This window comes from Poeciliopsis prolifica, unplaced genomic scaffold, assembly GCF_027474105.1.
Source record: "Poeciliopsis prolifica strain line A6 unplaced genomic scaffold, Auburn_PproV2 SCAFFOLD087, whole genome shotgun sequence".
NCBI classification, from domain to species: domain Eukaryota; kingdom Metazoa; phylum Chordata; class Actinopteri; order Cyprinodontiformes; family Poeciliidae; genus Poeciliopsis; species Poeciliopsis prolifica.
Window position 1 is genome coordinate 965,001 of NW_026562462.1, and position 24,941 is coordinate 989,941.

Below are 24,941 nucleotides of genomic sequence, written 5' to 3' on the forward strand. Positions count from 1 at the left end.
TGATAGGAACATGACGATCCGCCAAGTCTATCCGTAAATGAAGCTGTTATTAAAGAACAAACATGGAAACCAACAGATGCACAAAGTTTTGGCACCTGAGTTACACTGTAAAACATTACCAACCTTTCAGAGAGAGAAGAAATGCAGGAATTCATTTTTCAAATTCATATTTTCACCAGGTTATTCACACATTTAGCAATGTCAGATTTCCAAGCTAAATATTTAATTCACAAGCTGACTATTGAGTTTGCAAACTAAATATTTAGTTTGTAAATTAAACATTTAATTACAGACTAATTTTTTTCAGTTTAAAATAAAAATATTTTATCTATTTATTGCTAACTAAGTATTCAGGTTTCTAGCTTAACATTTAGCTTGTAACTAAATATTCAGGCTCAAGCAAAAATATTTTGCTAATGTGCAAATAACCTTTCAGGAATATCAAAATAAAAGCTTGATTCTGTGGAGCTGCTGTTAGAACTGAATCACTTTCACTGTAACTTTACAAATATCACCAAGCTAAACATTTTACTGTTTTCTGGTATTCAAATAGTTATGATTTGTTTATCGATTAATGAGCTAATCTAAATTTAATCGGTCTAATCGATCGACTGGTGATTAATTGATGAGCGGCCATTTTCTTAAAAAACTGAGTTATATTGCAAAGAGAAAAACAGAACCACATAAAGTGCATTTTATGTGATTCTGTTTGGACTGTTTTCTCTTTTTCTGGTATTACCTCCGCCATCTTTGTTTCTTTATCAACTGGACACGCTTAAAATGACCAGCGACAAGGACTAAATAATTGAAACTGATTTTAATCCAATAAACAATTAATCATTAGCTCATTAATTCTTTGTAAATTTAATTCAAACACTGACTAAATTCAAGCTGAGCATAATAACAAAGCAGATTTTCTGTGGTTTCTGAAAGAGCAGGAAACAGTCATGACTTACAGCGGTGTGGCAGTTTTAACGTTGTAATCTCTACAGGTGACTTTATTAATTTTGTTCAGTAAAACCAAACATAACAACGTATATCTATTCTTTATCATGCATTCAATTCCTTCATTTTGCAAAAACCAAGTGCAGAAAATCCTAAAATGTCACGCCAGTTGTAAATATCCTTACTTTACACAGACTCTGCCACGATAATCCAGGTTTGTTCAACTTGATTATTCGTTAGAATAGGTACTGAATTAATCTTTGGAAGCAGCTCACCTGTAATGGTTTTCAACTCACACATCTTCACAGTTATTGAAAAAAAACATTAATTTCCTATCATGTCACTTTAACATTGAAGTCATTTTCATGCTTTTTTCAGGAAGGATGAGATATTTATAGGGGTATTTAAAAATAATGAAGCCCCTCGTTCTGCAGCAGATCTGGGTTAAATCCCCATGAAGTGCTGTGAATCTGTTCAAAACGCCCGCTAAGCGTTTTAGTTATAGTTCATTGGTCCTGGGCGTTTTGTCCCAGTCGGGCCGTCGATGCCTCCTGAGTCTGTTCCTTTAAGGTGGGCCTGGTTTTCTTGTTCTGCGTGTTTCCTGCGGCGTCACACAAATACAGGGCCCATAATGGCAGCAGATTAGTCATCAGGAAATGCTCATGCATGCATACATGATCACCCCCCCCCCTCCACGCACACACACACGCACACACACTCGTGATGTTGGTGTGTGTTGTGGATGGAGGTGGAGCTGCGTAATGGAGCGATGCTCTTTGTCCTGCCCTACATCTGCTCATCTATCCATGCAGCTCAGTGACCCATTCTGGGTGTTTGTGTTGATGAGATGAGAAGTCACATAATGAGGATTCAACAACCTCATGGGCATAAAAAGATGAGTTTCATGCAACTTCTTAGAAATATAAAAGGACTGTCAGTGATTTTCCATGATGACATTTTTTACAGTCTGTGATAGCTAAATGCTTTTTAATTATTAATAATTTCAGGCTGCACAGGAATAATTAATATTGTGCACTTATGTTTGAATTTGCATCATGGTATTTTTGCTGTAGTTCAGCTCTAGCAATTTTCTAAAAGTCAAAACCAAAGCTGCAGTAACTTAACAATTTGAGTAACTTTTATAAAATATCTTTTTGTTAAAACTGTCAACATGTTGTGACAATATGAGATAAATAACCTGTGAAAAGATCTCTGGTCCTCCACCTTCCTGAGCTGCTATTATTATTGTCTAAAGAAATGGGCGGCTCCTGCCCAAAAACAACCAATCAGAGCCCAGAGGAGGGTCTTAGTGCTGCCAATCATCCTCATGTACTCTAATAAATTTGTGAATAGCTACAAAACAACATGCCATAACAGAACAAATGTTTATCCATTGTCATCGGCTGTGATGCTAATTAGCTTTAGCATTCACAACATGGTATGCTAGCTGCAGTGTAACAGAGTCTTGTGAAAAAACTCAACAGTTAAACTCTTACATTTAGATAAAAATATAATGTTGACAACACATAACGACTCTATCTTTTATATACAAGAACATCTTTCAACTGTTTTGTAAAGAAATAAGAAATAAATATTTTACTGCAAATATTTTAACAGAAGAAAAAAGTAGTTCATCTGAATTTTGGCATCATTTGAGTAAAGGTCAAAGTCTTTTTTTATTTTATTTCACAACTTTGCAGTTGCATTGTGTATTTGGAGCCGTATACAAGTTAATGCAAAATGCACATACATACATCACCATCCACATATTAGTCCAACAACCTTGTTTTTGTATTATTATTTAAAGAAGAAATAAAAATCATCAGCTCGTAAGGTGAGATGAATCGACCTGCTTTGAGTCAGTTCGACTCAGAAGTTTTCTATAAACCCGTCATGGTGTTGAAACTAACCTAAAGCAAAACAAAGCAGGGGAAGCTGCTCACCTTACCAGCAGTTTAGCTTATTATAGTTTGCATTAGCAGTAGTTGCACAGAAAATCAGCAGTGTTTTTGTTTTGGTGTTTCCACAATGCATAAAAACATAAACAGGTATATCTGAAGTCAAGTAAAACCACGCAGGAACTCATATTTCTATATAAACAGTGATTACAGCATTGGATTCTGCCTAGAAAATGCATTTTTTTTCAATGTGCATAAACATAGAAATAAATTACAAATGAATACAGTTGTTTCACGTCCTCTCAAAATCTCACAGTACAGATAACTCACAATGTGATTTAGCTCTGTCAGCATCAGTGCTGTTTTATCCATGCTCTCAGTATTTATGACAAATGTGCAAAAACTCACAAACTGGATGAAAAATTGTTCAAACATTGCGACACTGCAAACATAAATAAGAAAGTTATATCTTACAAAATGTGACTTTTTACAGAGACAATATTCAACCTTAACAGAACATTAGCAGCTCTTAGCATCCTTCATGTCCCCAATGAACTTTTAAAGTTGTGGCATTTATTCTGCTGTAAATTTGAAAATTCAGAAGTGATCAGGAATAGTAGTTATTTAGCCAAATCGTATACTAGCTGACATTTTTCAATTTGTCCTGTAAGTGTTTGCCTAATGGCCGTTAGCCAGCAAGCTAGTTAAAGTCTCAATTGAACGGTTGATTTGAGCTAGCGAGCTAACTGTTGCTAATGTTTGGGTGCCGTCTATATGCAACCATGAAAAACACACATGTATTATTATATTGTTTCTGGTTTGTGAACTGGCTTTAATGCAACATTTCATGTGTGAAAATGATCTTTTAGTGCAGCTATAACCATGTTTTATGAGTTGGTTTTTGACGTTGTAGCCCACTTAACCGAACACTTTCTTCTGTGCTTTGGTGTATTTCTGCGGTGGCGTCACAGCGCCGCCCACAGGCCTGGAGTAGTTTCTACAGCATTTTGTGTGTTATTCAGAGTTTTTAGTGTGGATGAAGAAACATCTGGAAACAACTGCGTAGACAACAACCGTTTTTCGAAACATCAACAAATATAAAGATTGTTTTCATGTCGCCAAGGCCTCTATGTCTTTGAAAGTTTCCGTGGGTGGGTTTATAGATGGGTTAACTTCAACTGCAGCATAAAAATTACAAATGAAGTATGAAAATAATTTATTATTCAGAGGGAAAAAATTGAGAACTAGTAGACAACCCAGTTTTTCAGCTAAACAAGCGTTATTAAATATCAACAGTGTAACATTTATAAATGTGACATAATAGTTCAAGCATCATAGTTAGTTTTCAGTAGTAATGAGTTGCATAATCATAAGATTTTTTAATTTCTTGGAAGTATCTTTATGGTCCTGAAGATTTTGAAAGATGTGGTAGAATTACAAAAAAGTATTTATGCAAAAAAGTATTTATTTCTCTCATCATTGAGATGAAATGTGGCCAATTATTAGTTTTTGAGATCAATTTAATTTCCACACAGGATCAAGTTAGTTTGGCTCTTTATTCCCTTACTAAATGAAATCATTATTTGGAAACTCGGTTGATTTTTTTTCTTGATATTGAAATCTAATGGATGATCTTGTATATAAAGGAAGCACATTTGTTCATGTTCCGATGGGAATTAATTTAAAGGGACAAATTATTTTCAAAAAATCAAACACTAAGTGAGGATTTAATAAAAAGTCAACTATCAAATATTCAGCAAATGTGCAAATAAAATCCTGACTTCAGTTTTCAATCATACAGTAAAAGCTGGTTGCAGCAAAATTGTTACAAAGAAGTTCAGTCCATAGTGCAGAGTTTATAATATCTGAGCTGGTCTGCGGCTTTTTTTCAGCCTGAAATCACAAACAAATAATAATTTTTAAAAATCAGTTATTATTGCTTCTTTTTTTTTTTTTTTTTTGCTCATTTTTTATAACTTCAAACTCCCTGATTTTGGATGCAGCTTATTTGAAAATCAACAATAAGCTGGAATGAAGCTTCAGCAGGTCTGCTGCTCATTAAAGGAGACCTATTATACATTTTTAGACTTACACCAACCGCTAAAAAGCCATTTTCTGATAAGAAGATCACATGTTTTGGTATTTGGCAAAAGAGCCACATTGCTCCAAGTGGAGCTCCAGAGCGATTGGTTTGCTGGTTTTACCCATAAAACTACCCTAAACTGTTCAAGGAAGCATAATAGGTCACCTTTAAGCTACAACTAAATCAGACGGTCAAGCGATTTCAAAAACGTTTTTTGAAAGAAATGCTACAAAGAAGACTCAGTAATATATCAGCAAACAAGCAGGTTAAAGTTTTAAATCAGTGCAGAAATCGGAAGTTCATTTTTTTCTTTTTTCTTTTTAAAAAAAAAAGTCATTTTGTGCTCTTCGTTGACTGTCATAAAAAGGTTTGACATCTCGGTTTAAAAATGAACGGAGAGGGTTTTCTCTTCGGAGACAAAGAAGGAAGCCGTGCAGCATCGTGAGAGGAGGTGAAGAGGAGCTCCTCTCCATTAAAGCTGCGGTAATTAAAATTAAATGTGGAGCTCCCGCCACAGATGGAGGTTTCCTGACAGCAGAGAGGGGCTTTCTGCTTGGTGACGACGGAGCGCCAGACAGGATTAAAGTCAATAAATCCCCTGGAACGAAACGTATCCCTGGTGTTTGAATAATCCACATTTATCGTCACGTGCATCTTGTTGCCTTAATCAATGAAAATTTGGAACTTTTTTGGGAAACATGATCAACAATGTAGAAATTGTGTAAACGTTGTTAGTTTTTTGTGCATACACTGCAAACACAGAACATCTTACCAAGTGTTTTTGGTGTAGTTTTTAGAGCAAATATCTTATTACACTTGAAATACGACAAAACTAAGTTGCAAGTAATTTTTCAGCAAGAAACAGAAACTTTTTTATGTAAATAATTCCATAATATTGATAGAAAAATTCTAGTTCAATTGGGAGATTATTTTTTATTGATAACATAAGAAAATGTCTCGTTATAAGTTAAATAATCAGAGAAATTAGTACTTTTTCTGTTAATATTAAGGGGAACCTATTGAGTAAAATTCACATGTCTTTACTTAAATTTGGATATTTACTGCTTCTAAAAACAACCAAAGTGCTTAAAAAACACCAACCTGGTACCTGGAAATAAATTAGGTATTTCTGGTGTCTGGAAAATGAGTCATTTAAAAATTTACGACTGTAACCTCACAAATCAGCTATCACTGCCCGTTGCTTAGCAACTCAATCTGAGGTCAAGGATGTTCGGTCTGCTGTTTTATTGGTCTATGTGCTTTACAATGGCTGCTGGAAAAGACAAGTGTTTTGTTTCTGACTTACCGTCCAGAAACCACTTGCTGCGTTCTTGTTGGTTGTGCAGGAGGTTCTACTTCTGCTTTTCAAAGATGTATGATTGCGTATCTGTTTGCAGCCATTTTAAAGATAGAGTGTAAACACTGATTTCGGGCGTGGCCAGCACCTAAACGCCCTGAAACAACTGGAAGGAACTCTAAACTTACCAGTCTGAAATCTAATTATCCGATAATGATTTTATGCAAAACATGTAATTAACTTTTTGTATAACCCATAGATCTATAATATTCTGTTCAAAGAAGCATAGCAGGTCAACTATAAAAAATTATTTACTAAAATAAGCCTCTATATCTAGCAGAAATGTTACGTTTAAGTTAGTTTTGTCTTATTTCAAGAGCACTAAGCTTTTTGCACTAGAAACTAGACCAAACAAATGAGGTGAGATTTAGTTTTTTTGCAGTGTAAGCATGCAGAGTAGCGCTGCCAGATGTTTGTTCTCGTCATGGCGTCTCGGACTCCTCCTCGTCCTCCGGTGACGTCGGGGAGGCCGGAGTGTCGTCCTCCTCTCCGGCTGCGGTTGCTGCGGTTGCCGCAGGCTGCGGAGCTGCCGCCGCCGTTGTCATCTTCTCGTAGGTCCTCCTGCGCTGCCGCCTCAGCGTCTGGCTCTGCAGCTCCTTCACCTCCTGCAGGACCTCCTGCGCCTCCTTCCAGGACGACACCGCCTCCGCCAGCAGCCGCTCGGCCTCGGCGCGCCGCCTCTCCACCTCCCGATCCTCTTCAGGCGGCTCCAGAGGAGGAGGAGAAAGGCGGAGTTTGTCGGGGGTTTTGGGTTGGGCGGAGTCGAAGGATCTGTGCAGACCTGGGGAGTTTTGGTTCTGCTGGTTCTCCTTAATGATGCCCAAATGAGGGGAGTCGGTTTCGCTGCCCTGCAACGAACCGGATCCCTCCGCCTGACAGGAGTTGGATCTATTCAAACATGGCGGCGTCTCGGGAGTCTTCTGTGGAGGAGAATAATCCTTTCTGTTGGCGCTGGGACCTGATGACCCCTTCAGTTTTGGAGCGTCGGAGCTCTTGGATCGAGGAGAGCCGCTCGGATCCTTCAGGCGAGGCGAGTCGGCGACTTTACCTGCAGGAGAGTGAGACCCTCTGGAGCGAGGCGAGTCGGCAGCTTTGGAGCGGTTCTTCTTGGCTTTGGATCGAGGAGACTCTCTTCCTCTGAGGCGGGGCGAGTCTTTGCCCCGGAGGCGAGGCGAGTCGCTGCTCCTGCTCCTCGGAGATCCAGACGATCTACTGATGACGAGAGGAAACTGTCAACTGGGATTGAAACTATTAATCAGATTCATTGATTTTTTTTAAACAATCGTCAACTAATTTAGTGATCAATTAATCATTAACAACACTATGCAGACTCAAAAAAGTTAGATGTTGGAAAAAACAACCAATTTAGAGTAATAATTTAACCCAGCTGGACAAAATATATATACAGTTTGCGTTAATAGGATTAATCATGATAAATTAATTACTGAAATGATCGTCAACTAACTTAGCATTCAATTAATCGTTAACTAGAGTATACAGACTCAAAAATGGACATTTGCTGGAAGAAACCCCAATAAACTCAGAGCAGTCATTCAACCAAACTACAAAATATTTACACATTTTGCAAGTAAGATAAAAATGTCTATAAATTTGTTTTTCCCAAAACTCCTGAAGTGGCATTTTTTAATTGACTAAAGATTGCATTTTAGGCAATAAAACATTGAAAAGTAACTGAATTGTTTATTTGCAGAGTTTAACATCTTTCTAATATTGCATAGAAAAGAGCTTAAATGAAAAATTTGAAGAATATACCAATTTGTTTATTTGATTAATTAATTAATTAATTGATTAATCGTCAGAATGAAATGATGCTGAGTTGTAGCAGAGTGTGATGAGACCACCTGGAGTGGGGAGAGTCTGAGCCCCTGAGGTGGTGAAGCCGAGGAGAGTTGATCCCCTTCAGGTACGTTGAGCTGCCGCCTCGTTCTCTCTCCGCTTTGGCCTTTTGCAGCTCCTACGAACAGCGACATTTACCATCATTTTCACAGCTTACAGTCGGAGGGACACAGGTTTCTGAGGAAGTCGGACCTGCAGCCTCATTTCCTCCAGCAGCTCCTGGGCTCTCTGCATCCTCTGGGCGATGAGGCTCTGCAGCTGGCCCACCGGCTGGGCGGAAGGGCCGCCGCCCGCCTCCTCTTCGGTCGGACAGCGCCGAAGAGCCGAACGAAACTCTGACCGAATCATTGCCGGTCTGGAAAACCAAATCATTTTCAGGCTCATTTTATGATCGGCCTGTGTGTGTTCAGAGCACCAGAAGCCCAGCAGTTCACTACGATGTGATGAGTCTACATTTCTGGTCATTAGGTTGAAATGTACACTTCAAAAACACAATTTTACTAAGTATTTTTGGCGTAGACTCTAGTGAAAATATCTTAACAGACTGCAAATAAAACAGAACTATTTTACAAAAACCTTTTTCATCAAGATATGGGAGCTTGTTTGAAGGCAATAACTCAGTAATATTGCAACAAAATAAAAAAAGCTAGTTTCGCAATCAACTGGCGCTGCACCGTTACCTAGCAACCCCAGCCAAGCCCAGCCGGTAACCTAGCAACAACGTACTATCCACAGGCAGTTAAATTAAATCAAAACATTTTTTTAATGTTTAAAGTAAAATAAAGTAGATCAGTGGAACCAGTACATTCTCATCAATGTTAAGGAATTGTTTACATAAAACAATATGTCACCAAAAGGTTCATTGTAAGTTAATTTGATCTGTTTTCAAGGTATTTCCACTAGAAATTACACAAAAAATACTCAGTAAGATTTTGTGATTTTGCAATAAAAACAAGACTTTCTGCTGTGACTTCATTAAAAAGGTGATTCTGTCCTAACTTAGGAAGGGTGAAAAAGTCTCTGTGTCAATCTGATAAATAATGCAATAAAATTAAGAGTAAATACAAAAGCCAACTAGAGAAATCCCATCGATGCATCCAGTAGCTTTAACTACAGGAACATCCAGGTTAAGTCAGCAGATCAACCAATCACCGACTCTAACATGGTTCTGGCAGTAAACCGGATTCACTGGTGATGCAAAATGAGAATATGCAAAATCCAAACAGAAGCGTCTCAGTTGGGATTCAAATAGAGTCGACGGGGAAATGCACCTCTCTTTCATTTACAACCAAAACAAGTCCAGTTGGAAGCACAAACAGCGACCACACTGAGAATCAAATTTGTGCTCACAGGTTTTGTGTTGCTTTGATGAGCCATTTATGACTGAACACATTTTCAGATTCAGTTCTCAGATTTCACAGTTAAATTGTCTGATTGTCAAAAATCCCAGGACTTGTTAAAGTGCCCTTAAAATTTAATTGACAGCCCCTAATTATCCTTCCTGAAGGCAAAACGATTAATATATTTAGATGTAACCGGAAAAAACAATCAGCGTGACTGTAAGTTATTAAATCTGACATATTTGGAACAAGATGATTAGGCCGACTGAGATTAAACCAGACTTCAGAAATTAAAGTCAGAATTCTGAGATTAAAGTCAGAATTTTGAGATTAAAGTCAGAATTTTTAGATTAAAGTCAGAATTTTGAGATTAAAGTCAGAATTCTGATATTAAAGTCAGAATTTTGAGATTAAAGTCAGAATTCCGACTTTAATCTAATTTTCAGAAGCTCCAGATTACAGTGCAGATGAAGGAGTTGATTTTAAAACCAAATTTCTCTACGTTATTGTAAAAGTGAATCAAATGAAATCACCAGAATATTAATTTGAGAGCCTCTCCCCAGTCAAAAGAACCACTTCAAGATAATAATCTAGTAATTTCCAGCCAGATTGAGAGGTTAATCTGTGGATGTTTCACCTGGAGGACAGGACTTCATCCATGGAGGCGCAGCGGCTCCGACCCTGCATGCTGAACCTCTTCCCTGGCTGCGGCGTTCGAGACTGGGCCTGAAGGACCTGAAGGGGCAAAGGTCGCAACGGGTTCAGATGATGATCCACTGACCATAAAATCGCACAAACAGGAATTACAAAAATAAATTGGCGCAATGGAAACACACCATTTAAAAATAAAATCTTGTTTTTCCAGGCGAGATGGTTCATGCTGGTTTGAAACGTCTACTTCCTGTTTTTACATCCCTGCGTAGCGTCAACAGTGAATATTCTGCATATAATACTGAGAGCTCTATCTGATTTGTTATTTATTGATACTGATCACATATTTATTGCGATATATATTGCTATTCATTCATCATCCAGGCCTTCTCCAAACCAGTAGATGGAACCAAACCAAACTCACATTTTCTTTTTACAACATTTTCAGAGTTCGCTCAAAAACCAGTTGGATGGAAACATAGTGAGTGTCTCACCTGCTGGTTCTTTTGGACTTTCGAGGCGTCCAGGTGTGGCTGTTTTCCCCAGGAGCGCTCGCTGCCTCTCGGTAGGCTCCCCGTCTTCACTTTGGGCTCTTTGGTCGTCACCCGCAGCTTCGAGACGTCGGTTCCCGCCCGCTGACGACCTCCGACCTCGCCTCCAGAGTCATCTTTCTGCAGGTCGACCCGGAAGCTGTCCTCCCAGGATTCGTCGTCGTCATAATCGAGGCAGAAACCGTCCTCCTCGGCAACCAGGTCAAGGGTCAGCATGCCGTGAGAGGAGGTGGAGGCCTGAGGTTTCAGAGACGATCTCATGAAAGGTGGTAATCCAGAATAACGGGAAGGAGGAATGGGGGTTGTTAGTACCACGGCCATGAGGTGTCCTCTGGTCGGCAGCCGGCGGCTGTGAGGGATCTTCGCCCGATCTCTGGTCAGATGATCCAGAGCGCTGTCCTCCTCAATGGTCACCTGAAAGCCCATTGGAAACACGTCAACATTCACACTTCAAACTCTTATAAACCTGCAAACAAACCAGGTCGGACCTCGTCCAGAACTCTGTTCTTAGCCTTGATTATAGCCACGTTCAGCGTGTTGATCCAGGACTCCTTCTCCTCCGGACTCACAGCCAGAAACACCAGGTTAGGAACCTGCAAAATACAACATTTAATCTTTTCTGACCAACATGTTAAAGGTGTACATAGTTCCCACTGGTCTGAACCGGAAGTAATGCGCACCATCTTAGTAGGTGAGCACAAAGCATAGTGGGCCAACGACTGTGAGACCAACAAAAAGAAGATATTGACACTCTTCACCAATGTACAAGAGATACATGAACAAAATGGCTGCTGTCAGGATCACCCCGAGCGAGAAGAAGGAAAATATGTCAGACGATGTGGACAAGCTTCCTCCTATCTCAAACCACGATACAGTTAATAACTCCTTGGTGAACAGGAAGAGTTTGAACGCCATGGAGGAGATTCACGACCTCACAATCAATATTTAAACAGATTTATAAAGAACGTATGAACTCTTCATGTAAATATTAAGGTGGCAGAGAAAGTACATGTAGTAACAAACACATAGGCTACATGTCCGTCTTAGCTAGCAGATAAAAGCTACATTAGCTAAGCTAATTTTGCTAGCTCGACTGTGTTTACTACAGTAAATATCACTGACAGTTATCTTAGTATTTACACACAGTTGGGTAGAGTACTCAAGTTGTAGTTTTCCATAAGTTACACAGAAATGAGGCGAGAGCTGCTTCTACGTTTGTGGCTTATGTGTTGTTGTCACAGCAACTCCACAGCAACATCCTGAAAAGACACCTGTCAGTTGCAAAGTTTTTGTGACATCATGAAAACTATGTGTTATGTTAGCAGACAAAACATTTTCATTATATTTATTCCACAAAATCACTGTTTGAGATTTTGAGTTTAAATCGAAACAAATGAAAAATCTAGTGACTTTTTTCTGTGTTGTCAGCTGGGATATAAAAATACAATCATGTTTTCTGTGAGATGTTTAAAGCTTGGGAAAATTTTTTACAACCAAAACTCTGCTGTAAATTTCCCTACAACTTTCTCCTTGGTTGCATTTTATGCAAGTAAATGGGGATGATTGTAAATGCAGACTTCATCAAAAACAACAAAATGAAAAGTAAGCATGCATTTTCTCCCTGTCTGCCTAAATGTATTCCTTTATATTGGTCTATCATTTAGGAAAATACCTGCACATTTAAAAAATATAATTTTTTCCCAGTTTTCCAGAAGGTTTTCACCTGCAGTTCATAAAAAAATGCTGCAGATATTTAGATAATAAAAATATCAAATACTGAGTTAAAACTACATACACCTATGTTTACTTATGGTTAGCGGTTTTAATAATAAATAAGTTAAAACTTTGACATTTGGTGACTTTTTGGAAAACCCTCCAGAATATTAATCTGTAAACTAAAGCGAACATAATCTACCATGAGTGGTAGATTATGTTTCAGTCATGTTTTCTCTTCCTCAGAGTTTGCATGACTGTAAGAAAGAGTAAGCAGGAAGACTGGCATGTGAAAGTGTTTCAGGGATTATTCTGCTGTAACTCACGGACTAATGGGATTCTGCAGATTAAGCTTTTTCAGGGGGTAAAGAAAAAACCATCAGGGCTCAGCCAGTCAGGCGTGTGGGAGGGAAATAAACGTTTAGATCCACCAATCCTGACGGAGGAAGTGCTCCAATGGGGCGGCTGCGTTGGACAGTTGGGACGGCATAATCTCCGGAAGCAGAGGACAGAAGGACACGAGCAGAGACACATTGAAAGGACGAACTGTAGGAAGTTCAGATTTTCACATCTGGAGAGGATAAATGCAGCCCATAAAATAGCTGATGTAACATTCTCACATAGCTCTCTGTGGACAGGTCTTTCCTGTTCCTGACCGGATTGTGCAACTAAAACGTTGTGAAACTGGACAGAAAGTGGAGGACAAGGAAGGAAGAAGAACAACACAGGCCTAGTGATCAGGAAACAATAAAAACACAAAGAGCAGAAACAGGAAGTAAAGGGCAAATTATCCTGCAATTCAGCAGCCATTATGTGCAGGGTAAATGGATGGATGGATGGATGGATGGATGGATGGATGGATGGATGGATGGATGGATGGATGGATGGATGGATGGATGGATGGATGGATGGATGGATGGATGGATGGATGGATGGATGGATGGATGGATGGATGGATGGATGGATGGATGGATGGATCTTTAACATTTGTTCTTTGCTCAGATTTCTGAGTTTTTTAAAGTTTTAACTCTTAAAGTTTCTTAAATCAAAACATTCCAGGAAATTTTAAGTTATCTAAAAAATTAACATAAAAAAACCAAAATAAAAACTTTCAAAGCTGCTTTATAAACACTGGAGCCATCAGGAAGTGACAGATGAACACATATCAGTCATGCATAAGGAAAAACCAAAATCATTTGAGTGTAAAGTCAAAGTAAACCCAGTGGATTTCCCTCATAAGCCTTTTCAATAGATAATCTGAGCAGAAGAAAGCGGACGATGAGAGCTGTGCAGCGTTGACACGGCGACATCATAAGATCTGCTCGTAAGCCTCCTCTGCTCTGAATTATGTTCTGGTGGATTTGGGTCTGCACGACCTCATCAAAGCTGAAAAAAAACTTTTCTCACGGAAAAACAAAAACTGAACGTTTCGCTGTTAAACATCTATTCACTGTTAGAACGGAGTTCATGAAATCCTAAAGGTTAATTACTGTTTACTGAGTGAGTACAACTGAAGCAGCACATTTTGTTGTTAATGGTTTTTCTACACTGTAAAAAAAACATTTCTTATTTACAGTAAATTACCGGCAGCTGTTGTTTCCAGAATTTTAGTGTATAAATACCAATTTTAACGTATTTATGTGTAAATTAGAGAGTTTTTTAAAGCGTGGGTTTAAGTAAAATTTGAAGAGTGGATTTACACTATAAAAACACAATTTTTTAGCAAATATTTTTAGTCTAGTTTCTGGTGCAAATGTCTTTAAATAAGATAAAACTAACTTATAGGTAAGCAAAATATAGGAGCCTATTTTGAGGCTCTCTCAACCTTGATTAAAAAAAAAAAGTATAGAAATATCTATACTCGATTTATGGGAAAATGTCTTATAACTAAAATAATCTGCCAGTACTTTTTAGAAATAAATATTTAGGAATTAAAACAAGCTTCTATATCTTGCTTAAAAGTTGCTTTAAGATAGTTTTAAATTATTTCAAGTGTACTGGGATATTTTCACTTTATTCTCAAACACTCTTGGTAATATTTTGTTTTTGCAGTGTGCTAAGCTGTGCTAATTAAGCTAAGCTGTGCTAATTAAGCTAAGCTGTGCTAATCAAGCTAAGCTGTGCTAATTAATGTCGGGGCCTCCGAAGCAAGTTGATCAGAGGCTCTGATTAAATCCAAGCCAAAACCACCTTCATGTTTTTTGGAAATAGCTCCAAAACAGGAAGTGGACTACAACAGAGAGCATTCTGGGTAAATACAACCAAAACAATTGCAAGAGTTCACCGCTAGCGGAAGAAATGACTCGTAGTTTTTTACCAAGAGACAAAAGAGAAATACTGCTAAAATTTGACGCCACTCCATTTTTGTTTACACTTTGTGAAGAAGGTCGTTACGCTCATTGTGTTCTTCAGATGTTTCTGTGTCGTTTCCTTCAGTGGTTCTTGGTGCAGCGCCCCCAAGGGTGAGGAGGGGAACAGGTTTCTCAGAGGTTTTGGTTTGTTTAACACATTGCAGTAGAAGTGAACCACAGCAGCTGAAAATGGCCGAGTCTTTCGGACGATCAGACAGAACTCACCGTGTTTCCTCGCTGCTTGCAGCGCAGCAACGTGAAGCGACTGTGGTTCTTCTTGCTCCGACTCTTCGCCTTCCTCAGCTCCTCTGAACGCTCGTAATCAGCCAGGTCAAACACTTCCTGGGCTTTACGCTCATCTTTAACCTGTAAACACCAACACAGGAAAAAAATCACTCAGATTACATCACAGCTGCTTATAATCCAGATTCTTGGCAGCAGCTTTCTGCTAAGGCAGCAAAATCTGTGATTAAAGGAACCATGTAGAGTTTAAACTTCAGAGAGAAAAACTGAGTGATCATGAGACTTTCACTAAAAAATAAACACCCAAATTCTTGGCTAAACCTAAGGGCTGTACGATAAATCAACTACATTGATTAATTGATTAAAATTTTGGTTTTAGAAGATTTCATTTTTTGAAAATCTGTGTTTTTGTCACGTGGGTTTCCATAGTTCAGAGAGTTTTATTCAGTTTCAATTCAGTCTTTATTTGGACTTTGAAACCAGGTCAACTCTATTATAAAATATAAGGGTTATGGTAGGATTCCTTTTTATTTAGAAAAATAAAACTTGTAATGTTAATATTAAGCTTTTAAGAAATTTGTTTTTTCCATATTTGTTCAAACTGTCGCCTTGTTGTGACAGTTTGATATGACACCAAGAATCAGTAAAAAGATCAATTTCCTGCACTGTCTTCTATCAAATACAACCAATCGGAGCCAGGAGGAGGGTCTTAGCGCTGTCAATCAAACTCATGTACTGAATCTGCAAACTGTACATCTTTGAGGAACAGAAGTGGAGCCTCCTGCACAGCCAACAAGAATCCAGCAAGTGGTTACTTCGGGTAAGTCAACAACTAAACACTGGTCTTTTCCAGTAGCCATTGTACAGCGCATGCAGCAGTAAAACCAGCTCACCAAACATGCTGGAGCTCAGCTTGGGTTGTTAGGTAAGGCGGAGTATTCATCAAATGTCACTCAATAAATTGGACATTTATAAAACAGCTCATTCCAGACACCAAAAAAACATGAACTTATAACCAAAAAATGTCTGGATGTATTTTTTTAAACACTTGGGTCGTTTTTATTGAAACAGCAGTGATTCGAATGGAAGTACAGAAATGTGAATTTTGTGTACCTCCCCTTAAAAACAGGTAAAAATCGCCAATAAGTGTTTCAAAGCCTTTCTCCCTGATGTAGAAACGTTTAATAAACTCGTCCACATCTGTCTCTGCTGCTCGTTTAGCACAGAGTCGATGACACAGAAATAAGCTTGTGTTTGTACCACAGACTGAACCATCTGGTTCCACCCTGCTGCTCATGAAGAAACCTGAACCCAAAGGGCCGACCCAAACCTCCACACTGTGGCTCCGGTACTATTGGACCTTTTATACTGTTTTGGAGATAACTTTCTAAAATTGTGTTTGTCATTATTTGACCCATGATTCAATCTTCTCTAATGTTTAATAATAATAAATTATATTGAAAACAGATTTTTTTTAACTGAATTATTGATCATTTCACACAAACAAGAGCAGCTGTTTTCATTCCAGTTGGTATTTTTCACATTCAGGTCGAACATCTGGCTCATTAGCTTGAACATTTTGACTCGTTTCATTCAGATAAATAAATATGATACCATCTGTTCAAGATGTAAAAAAGAACATTTTTACTGCATTAAGTCAATAGTGGGACACAGTGTTTATTACGATAAATATGGATGTTTTGCAGTTATTTTTGAATAACACTGCTTAACGTTACACCACGGGTTGTGAATAAGACTGTTATAAACATGTAATAAAACATCATGAACAGGAGTAAGTCTTCATGAATATTTATGACTGTTGTCATAAAGTGTAAATCATGAGACTTTAATACAAAGTTGACATTATTCTAAATGAAATTATGATCTGACATAAATTTGCTATCAAAGGATTACTGATTAAACTTTAGCTTTGATAACATAAATTTTTAAAGTGTAATCAGTAATACTTTTAACAACAAATTAATGTCAGACTATGATTTTTGGTTAATGTCAAGTTGTCATAACAAAGACATTTTGAATAATGTCAACTTTGTATTGAAGTGTCATAATTTATAAAATGACACTTTATGACTACAGTCATCAATATTCATGAAGGTGTTATTCCATGTTTATGACAGGTGTTGTTACACCTGTCATAAAGGTGTTATTCCATGTTTATGACAGGTGTTATGACCGTCACAATTTTACTGGGAACTTTCTCCTAACCATAAAACAGCTCAGTGGAAATGAGGAAACACAGAACGTCCATTACACTCAGTTCTTCTGTCTGCATCACAAGAATAAATAAAAAGGAATCCAATCGAACATCATTGTTCCAGTTGTCGCCTGGATGCAGCGTGAGGCTCATGCTGCATCCATGCAGTCGCTGATTTGCATTTGGATCTGAAACGAGTCGTGGAGAACACGGCTGCATCTTTAATCGATTAGAGACGGGTTTCCTATCACAGCTGGTGTTAGAACCAAATGCTGCAAAACAAAAGATGGCACAAAAATGTTTAAAATTAGGAAAAAATGAAAAATTATAATCAGAAAGACATTAAATGTAATAAATGAAGAAGAAAAGGGAAATTCAAGAAAAAGAGACACAGAAAGTAAATATATTAGAGCAATAAATCAGTTCCAGAGTTAAATATTAATCAGAATCTAAAGTTTGTGATGTCTGAGAATCTCACATTATTGAATCATCATCATTATATCACAAAATATCATCGTTTATTTCAGCAACGTCTGGGACTTTTAATCGCCCAGAAAAGTAACTATTGTTACACATATAAGAGACATTTCCTTCCCTTTCAACAAAAATAGAGAAAATCCTATTTAATTATTAATTTCAGGATATTTTTGCTCCAAACAAAACAATCCAAAGTATGAAGCAGCGTTTTTAATGGCTTAAAATAATAAATATATATCTCTATATGTTTGTGCTTTAATCTCATAATGTTACAAATATGTTTAGTTTGTCTGAATGATGAATGTTAATGAAATATTGGCAATATTCCATTTAAATGTGATAACTTTGCAGTTTATGGATTAATTAGTTTGTTGAACTTGAGATGTTTTATGAGCTAATAGTAATCCAAGAGTGCAATACAAACGAATACAAGTCGCTTCATAAGCACTCAGAAACCCTTAAATGTATAAAATTGTTCCATATTTTGACCATAATAAGGATGATTTAACATTCCTCTGTGTTGTATGGTGTGTTTAATGGCTGCAGGGTTCATGGAAGTCACATGTTGAGAAGCCATCGATACCATTATCAATACCACAATCTATACTATTTACATGGAGCCTGAGCCTCAGCGCCGCCGACATGGAGACGTTTCAGAAAATACGAGACAAAAGAGGAGTTTTGGGTGTCCGGACGATCAATTATCTGCATTTTTCATGAGAAATATCTGCATGAAGGAGGAATGTCTTCTCTGCTTTAGTTTCAGAGTAAAACTGCTACCTTTAAAAATAGAAACCCAACACACACACACACACACACACACACACACACACACACACACACACACACACACACACACACACACACACACACACACACACACCGCCTCTGGCTGCAGTAGTTAGCGGACCGGGTCATTCTGAGACACAGAAACAGGACGAATCCCCGAGACTCACAGTGAAATAAATATGTAATTACAGGAAACACACAGGCTTTTTCATCGCTTCAGAGCAGATCGCAGTGATTTACAGTCTCACTCAGGCCTCAAACTTGTTTTCTTCTCACCCCTGAGCGCGTCGTTACCCAGAAATCTAATGATTTATGATGTAAATAATAAGATCAACTCCCCCAGCGTGAGCTAGCAGCGCTAACTGGGTTAGCGTGAGTCATTATAACGGTTCAACAATAACAGGAACACGAGTTTCTGCAGCTAAAATACACACGAACAGAACCTTTCTCATACGAACAGAACCTTTCTCATACAAACAGAACCTTTCTCATACAAACAGAACCTCTCTCATACAAACAGAACCTCTCTCATACAAACAGAACCTTTCTCATACGAACAGAACCTTTCTCATACAAGCAGAACCTCTCTCATGTGAACAGAATCTTTCTCAGCAGAAACACACACTTTATTCCTGACTCTGCATCCGCATTTAGCTGGAAATGTCTATTTTTAAAGCAGCGTAAATGGGAAGACGGGGAACAGATTCTGGTTTCATGAGAGATGTTTCCAGTACTTTAATTATTTCTGCAGAGTTTGTGTTTGTAACCAGTTTGTGTTTGTAACCAGTTTGTGTTTGTAACCAGTTTGTGTTTGTAACCAGTTTGGGATTTGTTCTTCTTTCTGGTTTTATCTTATCTCTGTAAACTTTCCACTTCTCCGGCCCATTAGATCAGATCTTAACAGTTTCTGCTTTTAGTTGAGGTGTGATAAGCAATAAATCAATGAGTCACACGATAAAATAAAACAAGCTCAATCATTTCCCTTTGCCTTATTTATCAATTTTCTCTATTTCTACCAAAAACTGGATGACTAAACTCTTCAATATTGTGTTTTTGGTCTCAAATAAACTTTTTTTCCAAGGACAATTTGTTTGCAGAGACTTTATAATTAATTTTATTTGTTGTTTCTGTTATTTTCTTTATTTATATTGGATTTTTAAAATGACCTCCAGATCCAGTGTTCAACCATTTAACTCTTAAAGTTGCTTTTAAAGGGCCAGTTGAGCCAGAATCTATTGATAAAACTCATGAAATTATCTGCTAAAATATCAATGAACATCTGTTTGTTTCAGCATTCAATAAGCGTTTCTTAAAATTAAACACCATTAAACATATTTTCATAGATTTTGTGATTTCTTAGTGCGTTATTTTGCAATCAGAATTACAGATTATGTGGTGCTAAATTAGAAATATTTCTAAGCAATTTTTATTACATTTGCGCTAAATTATGTTAAATATGACTTTTTATTAATTGCCGTATCAATCATGGACTATGATTGACATCAAGTAATGCTGAGTCACTTGAACTAAATGTTTTTGACCAATTTTGAGAAACAATTGCAGTAAAATCAGAGAAAAACGTGGGAATTTGTTTTGCATATTTGTAAAGAACTGAATTATTGATGTCATTTGGAGCCTAGAGGCCCAAATAAAAAGCTGCGGCGGGCCATATTTGGCCCCCGGGCCTGTAGTTTGACACAAGTGATTTAAATCACTTAAAGTGAGTTCAAACTAGTGAATGGTCAGTACAAACAGCTGGGAGAAAACAAAACAACAAAATCAAATTGACCAACTGTTGAAGCCGTTTTTATGGTTCAAACTATTCGACGCCGACAGACGGACAGAGAGCACAGACCTGCCTGCCTGCTCTCTGTGGAGACAAAACTCAGAAGAAAGTGTTTGAGAAAGTCTGACTCAGCGTCCCGCAGCCTGCGTGTGGAGCTGCATAAAGGACAGTTACGTAATGCTGGAGCAAAAACAGAAACAGTGTGAACAGTCAGCGCTCCACTGACAGGAAGGTTCATCTGATTCCCGACAAGGACAAAACGGCCTGCAGTCAAACCACGCAGCATTAAAATGTGAATTTAATTGTGTTAAATTCACATTTTTCAGGTTTTTCCATTTGGGTCTTGACTGTTTCTAAAAACTATTAAAGAGCTTAAAGAAATTCCAGCAGAGCCAGTTCTTGGGAACAAGTTAAAGATTTTTGGTGTCTGGAAAAAGAGCCGTTTCAAAATCATTACAAATCATCAGGCCGTTACCGAGCAACCCCAGGCAAGCCCAGCCCGTTACCTAGCAACCCAGCTGGAGTTCCAGCATGTTTGCTCAGCTGGTTTTACTGCTGTACAATGGCTGCTGGAAAAGATAATTTGTTGTCGATTTACCACTTACTGCATTCTTGTTGGTTGTGCAGGAGGCTTTACTTCTGCTTTTCAAAGATGGATCGTTGTAAAATTATGCTTCTGCTTGCAGCCATTTTTATGTGAAAGTGTAAATGTTGAGTTGGAGGCGTGGCCCGAAGGAACTAATTTGATAGGACGCCCTAAAACAGCTCAAAATAGGCAGAACTGACCAAACTAAAATCTCACTAATTAGAAATGATTTTGTGACAAATATTTAATTAATGTTTTGTACAGTTTGTAGATTTATCCCAACCCGTTAAAAGGCTAAATCACCGTTAACATTAGTAAACACGTCTGCCACAGAACAATAAAAAGATTCACTCTGACGTGAAGCAGTTTCTCTAAAGAGGATGTTGGGTTTCCACAGAACAGGAACTTGATGAGGGCGGTTCATGTGAACAGCTCATGTTTCAGAGCCGACCGGCCATCATCTGAGCTGGAGGCAAACACAGATTACAGCACATTGTTCCTCCCTCGACTCACTAAAACATCCATTTTACATCAACTGACTTCATGAAACATCTAAAGGTCACTTCCTGGTTTTACTGGAAACCTGGAGATTCTTGGATTTACCAAGATTTAAACCAACATCACAAATGTTTAACCCGTAATTTACCAAGGATGCAAATATTCGTCAACTACATCCATATTTCATTGGACTGTTTAATGTGTTCGTAAGTCATTTACCACAGTCCAAAAATTATTGTTCTTATCATTCCTTTAAAATCTCTTAACTGTTTTAATTGCTTTCCTGGTTGTCTTTATTCTTCATTTTGGTGCATCAGTGTTGTTTTATGGATGTTTTTAATCTTTTCTCAGCTTTGTCATTTTGTGTCTTTTTGGTGTTTTGAAGAGTTTTGTTATTGTTTTATTTTATTATTTGTTTTTCTTTGTGATTTTATATATATTTCTCTGGTTATCTTGAGTTTCTAATAATAATTATGAGTTTATTTAGAGTTCTTTTACCTTTAGAGTTACTCGCTTTCTTTGGGAGTCTTGGTTCGGGGAAATATTTCAAATTGTCCATTTGAAGCTCAACAAGTAAAAAAAATACATGACTCAGCATTTGCAAGGACTTCTAAGTGCTAGGATTCATGTTTTTGTATTTCCGTTTCTCCTGCTTCTAAAAACAAACACTTAACGGGCTTTTTGCCGTTACCTAGCAACCCAAGTGAAACTCCAGCACATTTGGTGGTCATCTGGTTTAACCGCAGAATGCGCCCTACAATGGCTGCTGGGAAAGATGCAGCCATTTTCACATCAACGCTGAGTGGGGGGCGTGGCCTGCAGCAGCCCATTTAAAGTGACAGCGCCCTAAATCGGCTCATTCTGGACGGAGATCGAAACAGGCAGAACTGAAATCTCTTATTCTAAAACTTATTTTGTGGAAAAACTGTAATGAAAGTGTTTGGATCACTGGCCCATCCCAACCCGTTCAAGGATCGGTTCCTTTAGAGGAACACAAACTGGGTGAGAACAAAAACTCTGGGTTTCTTTTTCACTCTCCAACATCTGATTCCTGAATCAGTCGCTGCTGCTCATCTCCGCTGCCGCTCCAGGACACAAACCGTCTCCGTCTCTCTCTGACACTATGAGGTCGCTGACACCAAACAGCTGCTGAAGCTCCAGAACCCGTCAGGCAAAAAGACTCCCAGTCCTCCCAGGGCTCCCAGTACCGTCCCATTGACTATCTTTCCTCACCTCCTTGTCTGAGATGTAGAGGTGATCTCCTTTCACCACCAGGTACCGGCTCCGCCACAGCTCCCGGAAAATCCCTCGACCGCAGAACTTCCTGATCCAACCCGCCTTCTCCGGCTGCTGGACGGCGAGCGGACCGGAGTCCTGGAAGCCCTGAAACAGAAGAAGAAGAAGATAAAATCAAAACAGGAGAAACCACGAGTCCACAGCCAACACGGAGGAGCGATAATCAGATTAATAAGCGTCAACTAATTTAGTAATTGATTGATTGTGAACTGAAGTATGCAGACTTTAAAAAAGATAATTTGCTGAGAAAACAACAAACTCAGAGAATTTATTGAGCCAAAACTGTAAAAATACGTTAATTAATTATGAATTGAAGATATTAAAAAAAACCTCCTCAAATGTCATTTGTTTTAGGGATAAAATGATTAATCATGATTAATCGATTGTCAAAACAATCATCAAGTAATTCGGTAATACATTAATTGTTAATTATGGTTTACAGATCCAGAGAACAACATATTTAAAAAATACAAAAAAATATATCCGTTATGCAGTTTAGATGAAAATAAACTTCTTTTTTTACCCAAAACTAATCAAACGGCAAAGTTAAATTCAAATTCTGTCAAATTAAATCCATTAATCCAATTACTAGTCAGTTAATCCAAAATATAATCAAGAGATCAATCCTAAATTGTATTGATACTGTAAGCATAAAGGATTTAAGTATTTTTATTTCACAAATGATCAGCTTTTCAGTAAATGCTGTGCTATTCCATTTAAGGCAATACAATTTAATTGTTTGTATCATTTAATGTATTTGTAATATTGTAGAAAAAAGGGTTTAAATTTAAAATCAGTAGAATGTGGCAACTTTTTATCCAATTAATCGACCAATCGCCATACTAATCGATAGATTATTTGATAAGCAAAATAATTGAGTTGCAGCCCTAGACAGAATTAATTTGTTATTAATGTGTGATTAATAACAAAATGTTTAATTTCACAAACAAACAAAAAATGATTAACATTTACTAATAAGACGATCAACTTATCTCATTTTTAGGTTTAAAATGAGGAATGACTGGAAAATCCAGATGAAAGTCGATAAAAAATGAGAAAAAAACAAAGTGAAAAGGTAAAGCTTCGGTCTGAGAGCAGAAGATGAAGAAAGGCGACGGAGGAGTGAAGAGGAGGAACAACGTGTGACTGATGGAGGAGGGCAAATCTTCACGATGATCGTGTTTGTCATGATCTCACTGCTCTCCGTCAGTCTGACCTACTTTAATTGCATAACAGCCCGACTCTGACAGAAGTAAGAGGAAAAAGAAAGCTGGGCGAAGAGCTGCAGAGAAAGAGACGAAACAAAACCAACCGGGAGACGGGAAGCAACAGGAAAGAAACTTTCAAAGGGGAAAATTCAAAGAAACAACAACAACAAAAAGACATGAAAGTTGAGCTCAAAGTGGTTTGGCATGTTTTATCCTTTGATCTGACAATAACAGGTTTCAGGATTCCAGTTATTTATCTGGGGGGAAAGAAGAAGAACATTTTGAACATTTATCCCCCAATTTTTCACTACATCTTTAAATTAATTTAGCAAAAAAACCTACATTTCCTCCTCAGGACGTGTGTGAAACGTTAATCTGAGGATCCCAAAACCTAAATGACAGTGAAATGTCTGAAATTTGTCTGAATGTCTGATTCTTTAACTGACCAGATAAACAAAACCTGGGTTAAAATAAACAAAAAGGCTGGAAAAAAATATAATTAAACTTAATTTATCAAACAATAGACGATTAATAAATATGTAACAAAAATGTTTATTTGTTAATTCATGAATTAGATGTAAATGAAGATAAAGTTATTGACGGAAACGTGGCAGTGATTTCAATGGAGCGGCGTGATTAATATTGATAAATAACGAACCTGATCAGAAATCTGAGGGATTTATTTTCAGATTTATACTCTGCTTTCTGCCGAATTAAACATTAAAACAACTTAATCCCGGATGAATGTTTAAAACTGACTCCAAAGCCGAAGAATAAAACATAAAAATAAAGAATAAAACGTGTCTGACTGACCCGTATGCTTTGGTTGCTTTTCTTCATCCTCCCTCCTCTTCACTCCCGGGGGGAACCGCGCAGTCGGAGCGCTGGGGAAGAAGGAGGAGGTTCGGTCCGGCCCGGAGGGCGCTGCAGCCCGGACACTGGTCGCTCCGGGCCCCGCTGAGGTCCTGGTGTCGGTGCCGCCGTGTCCACTCGGGTCCACGCCGCTCGCGTCTCCTCCTCAGCGCCGCGGCTGTTGTCTGAACACTGGCTGCATCCTTTCCTCCTGCGCGTGCGCGAACCGCTTTGAAGCAGATGCT

At 38.1% G+C, this 24,941-nt stretch overlaps 1 protein-coding gene across 2 annotated transcripts; it reads right to left on the reverse strand.

The window, feature by feature from the left end:
• Window positions 1-2,581: 2,581 nt before the first annotated feature.
• On the reverse strand, window positions 2,582-24,885 carry LOC129353284 (pleckstrin homology domain-containing family O member 1-like). Of its 2 annotated transcripts, none has more exons than XM_055022559.1 (10): window positions 24,658-24,885; window positions 22,574-22,723; window positions 14,972-15,112; window positions 11,171-11,275; window positions 10,995-11,096; window positions 10,626-10,919; window positions 10,118-10,215; window positions 8,333-8,495; window positions 8,146-8,258; window positions 2,582-7,492 (listed from the first exon to the last, which is right to left on the reverse strand). In XM_055022559.1, exons 1-10 carry the CDS (start codon window positions 24,682-24,684, stop codon window positions 6,706-6,708), a joined length of 1,980 nt encoding a protein of 659 aa, XP_054878534.1. In that variant the 5' UTR covers window positions 24,685-24,885; the 3' UTR covers window positions 2,582-6,705. The 2 variants fall into 2 exon arrangements, with proteins under 2 accessions (XP_054878534.1, XP_054878533.1); XM_055022558.1 differs by having other exon boundaries at window positions 2,582-7,495.
• Window positions 24,886-24,941: the final 56 nt, after the last annotated feature.

Coding starts and splice junctions, on each gene's coding strand:
- LOC129353284 (XM_055022558.1), bottom strand. CDS start 24,684: ATGAAGAAAAGCAACCAAAGCATACGG. Junction 10,216..10,625: donor AAGTCCAAAAGAACCAGCAG/GTGAGACACTCA, acceptor TTGCCCCTTCAG/GTCCTTCAGGCCCAGTCTCG. Junction 7,496..8,145: donor TCAGACTCTCCCCACTCCAG/GTGGTCTCATCA, acceptor TCTCGTCATCAG/TAGATCGTCTGGATCTCCGA.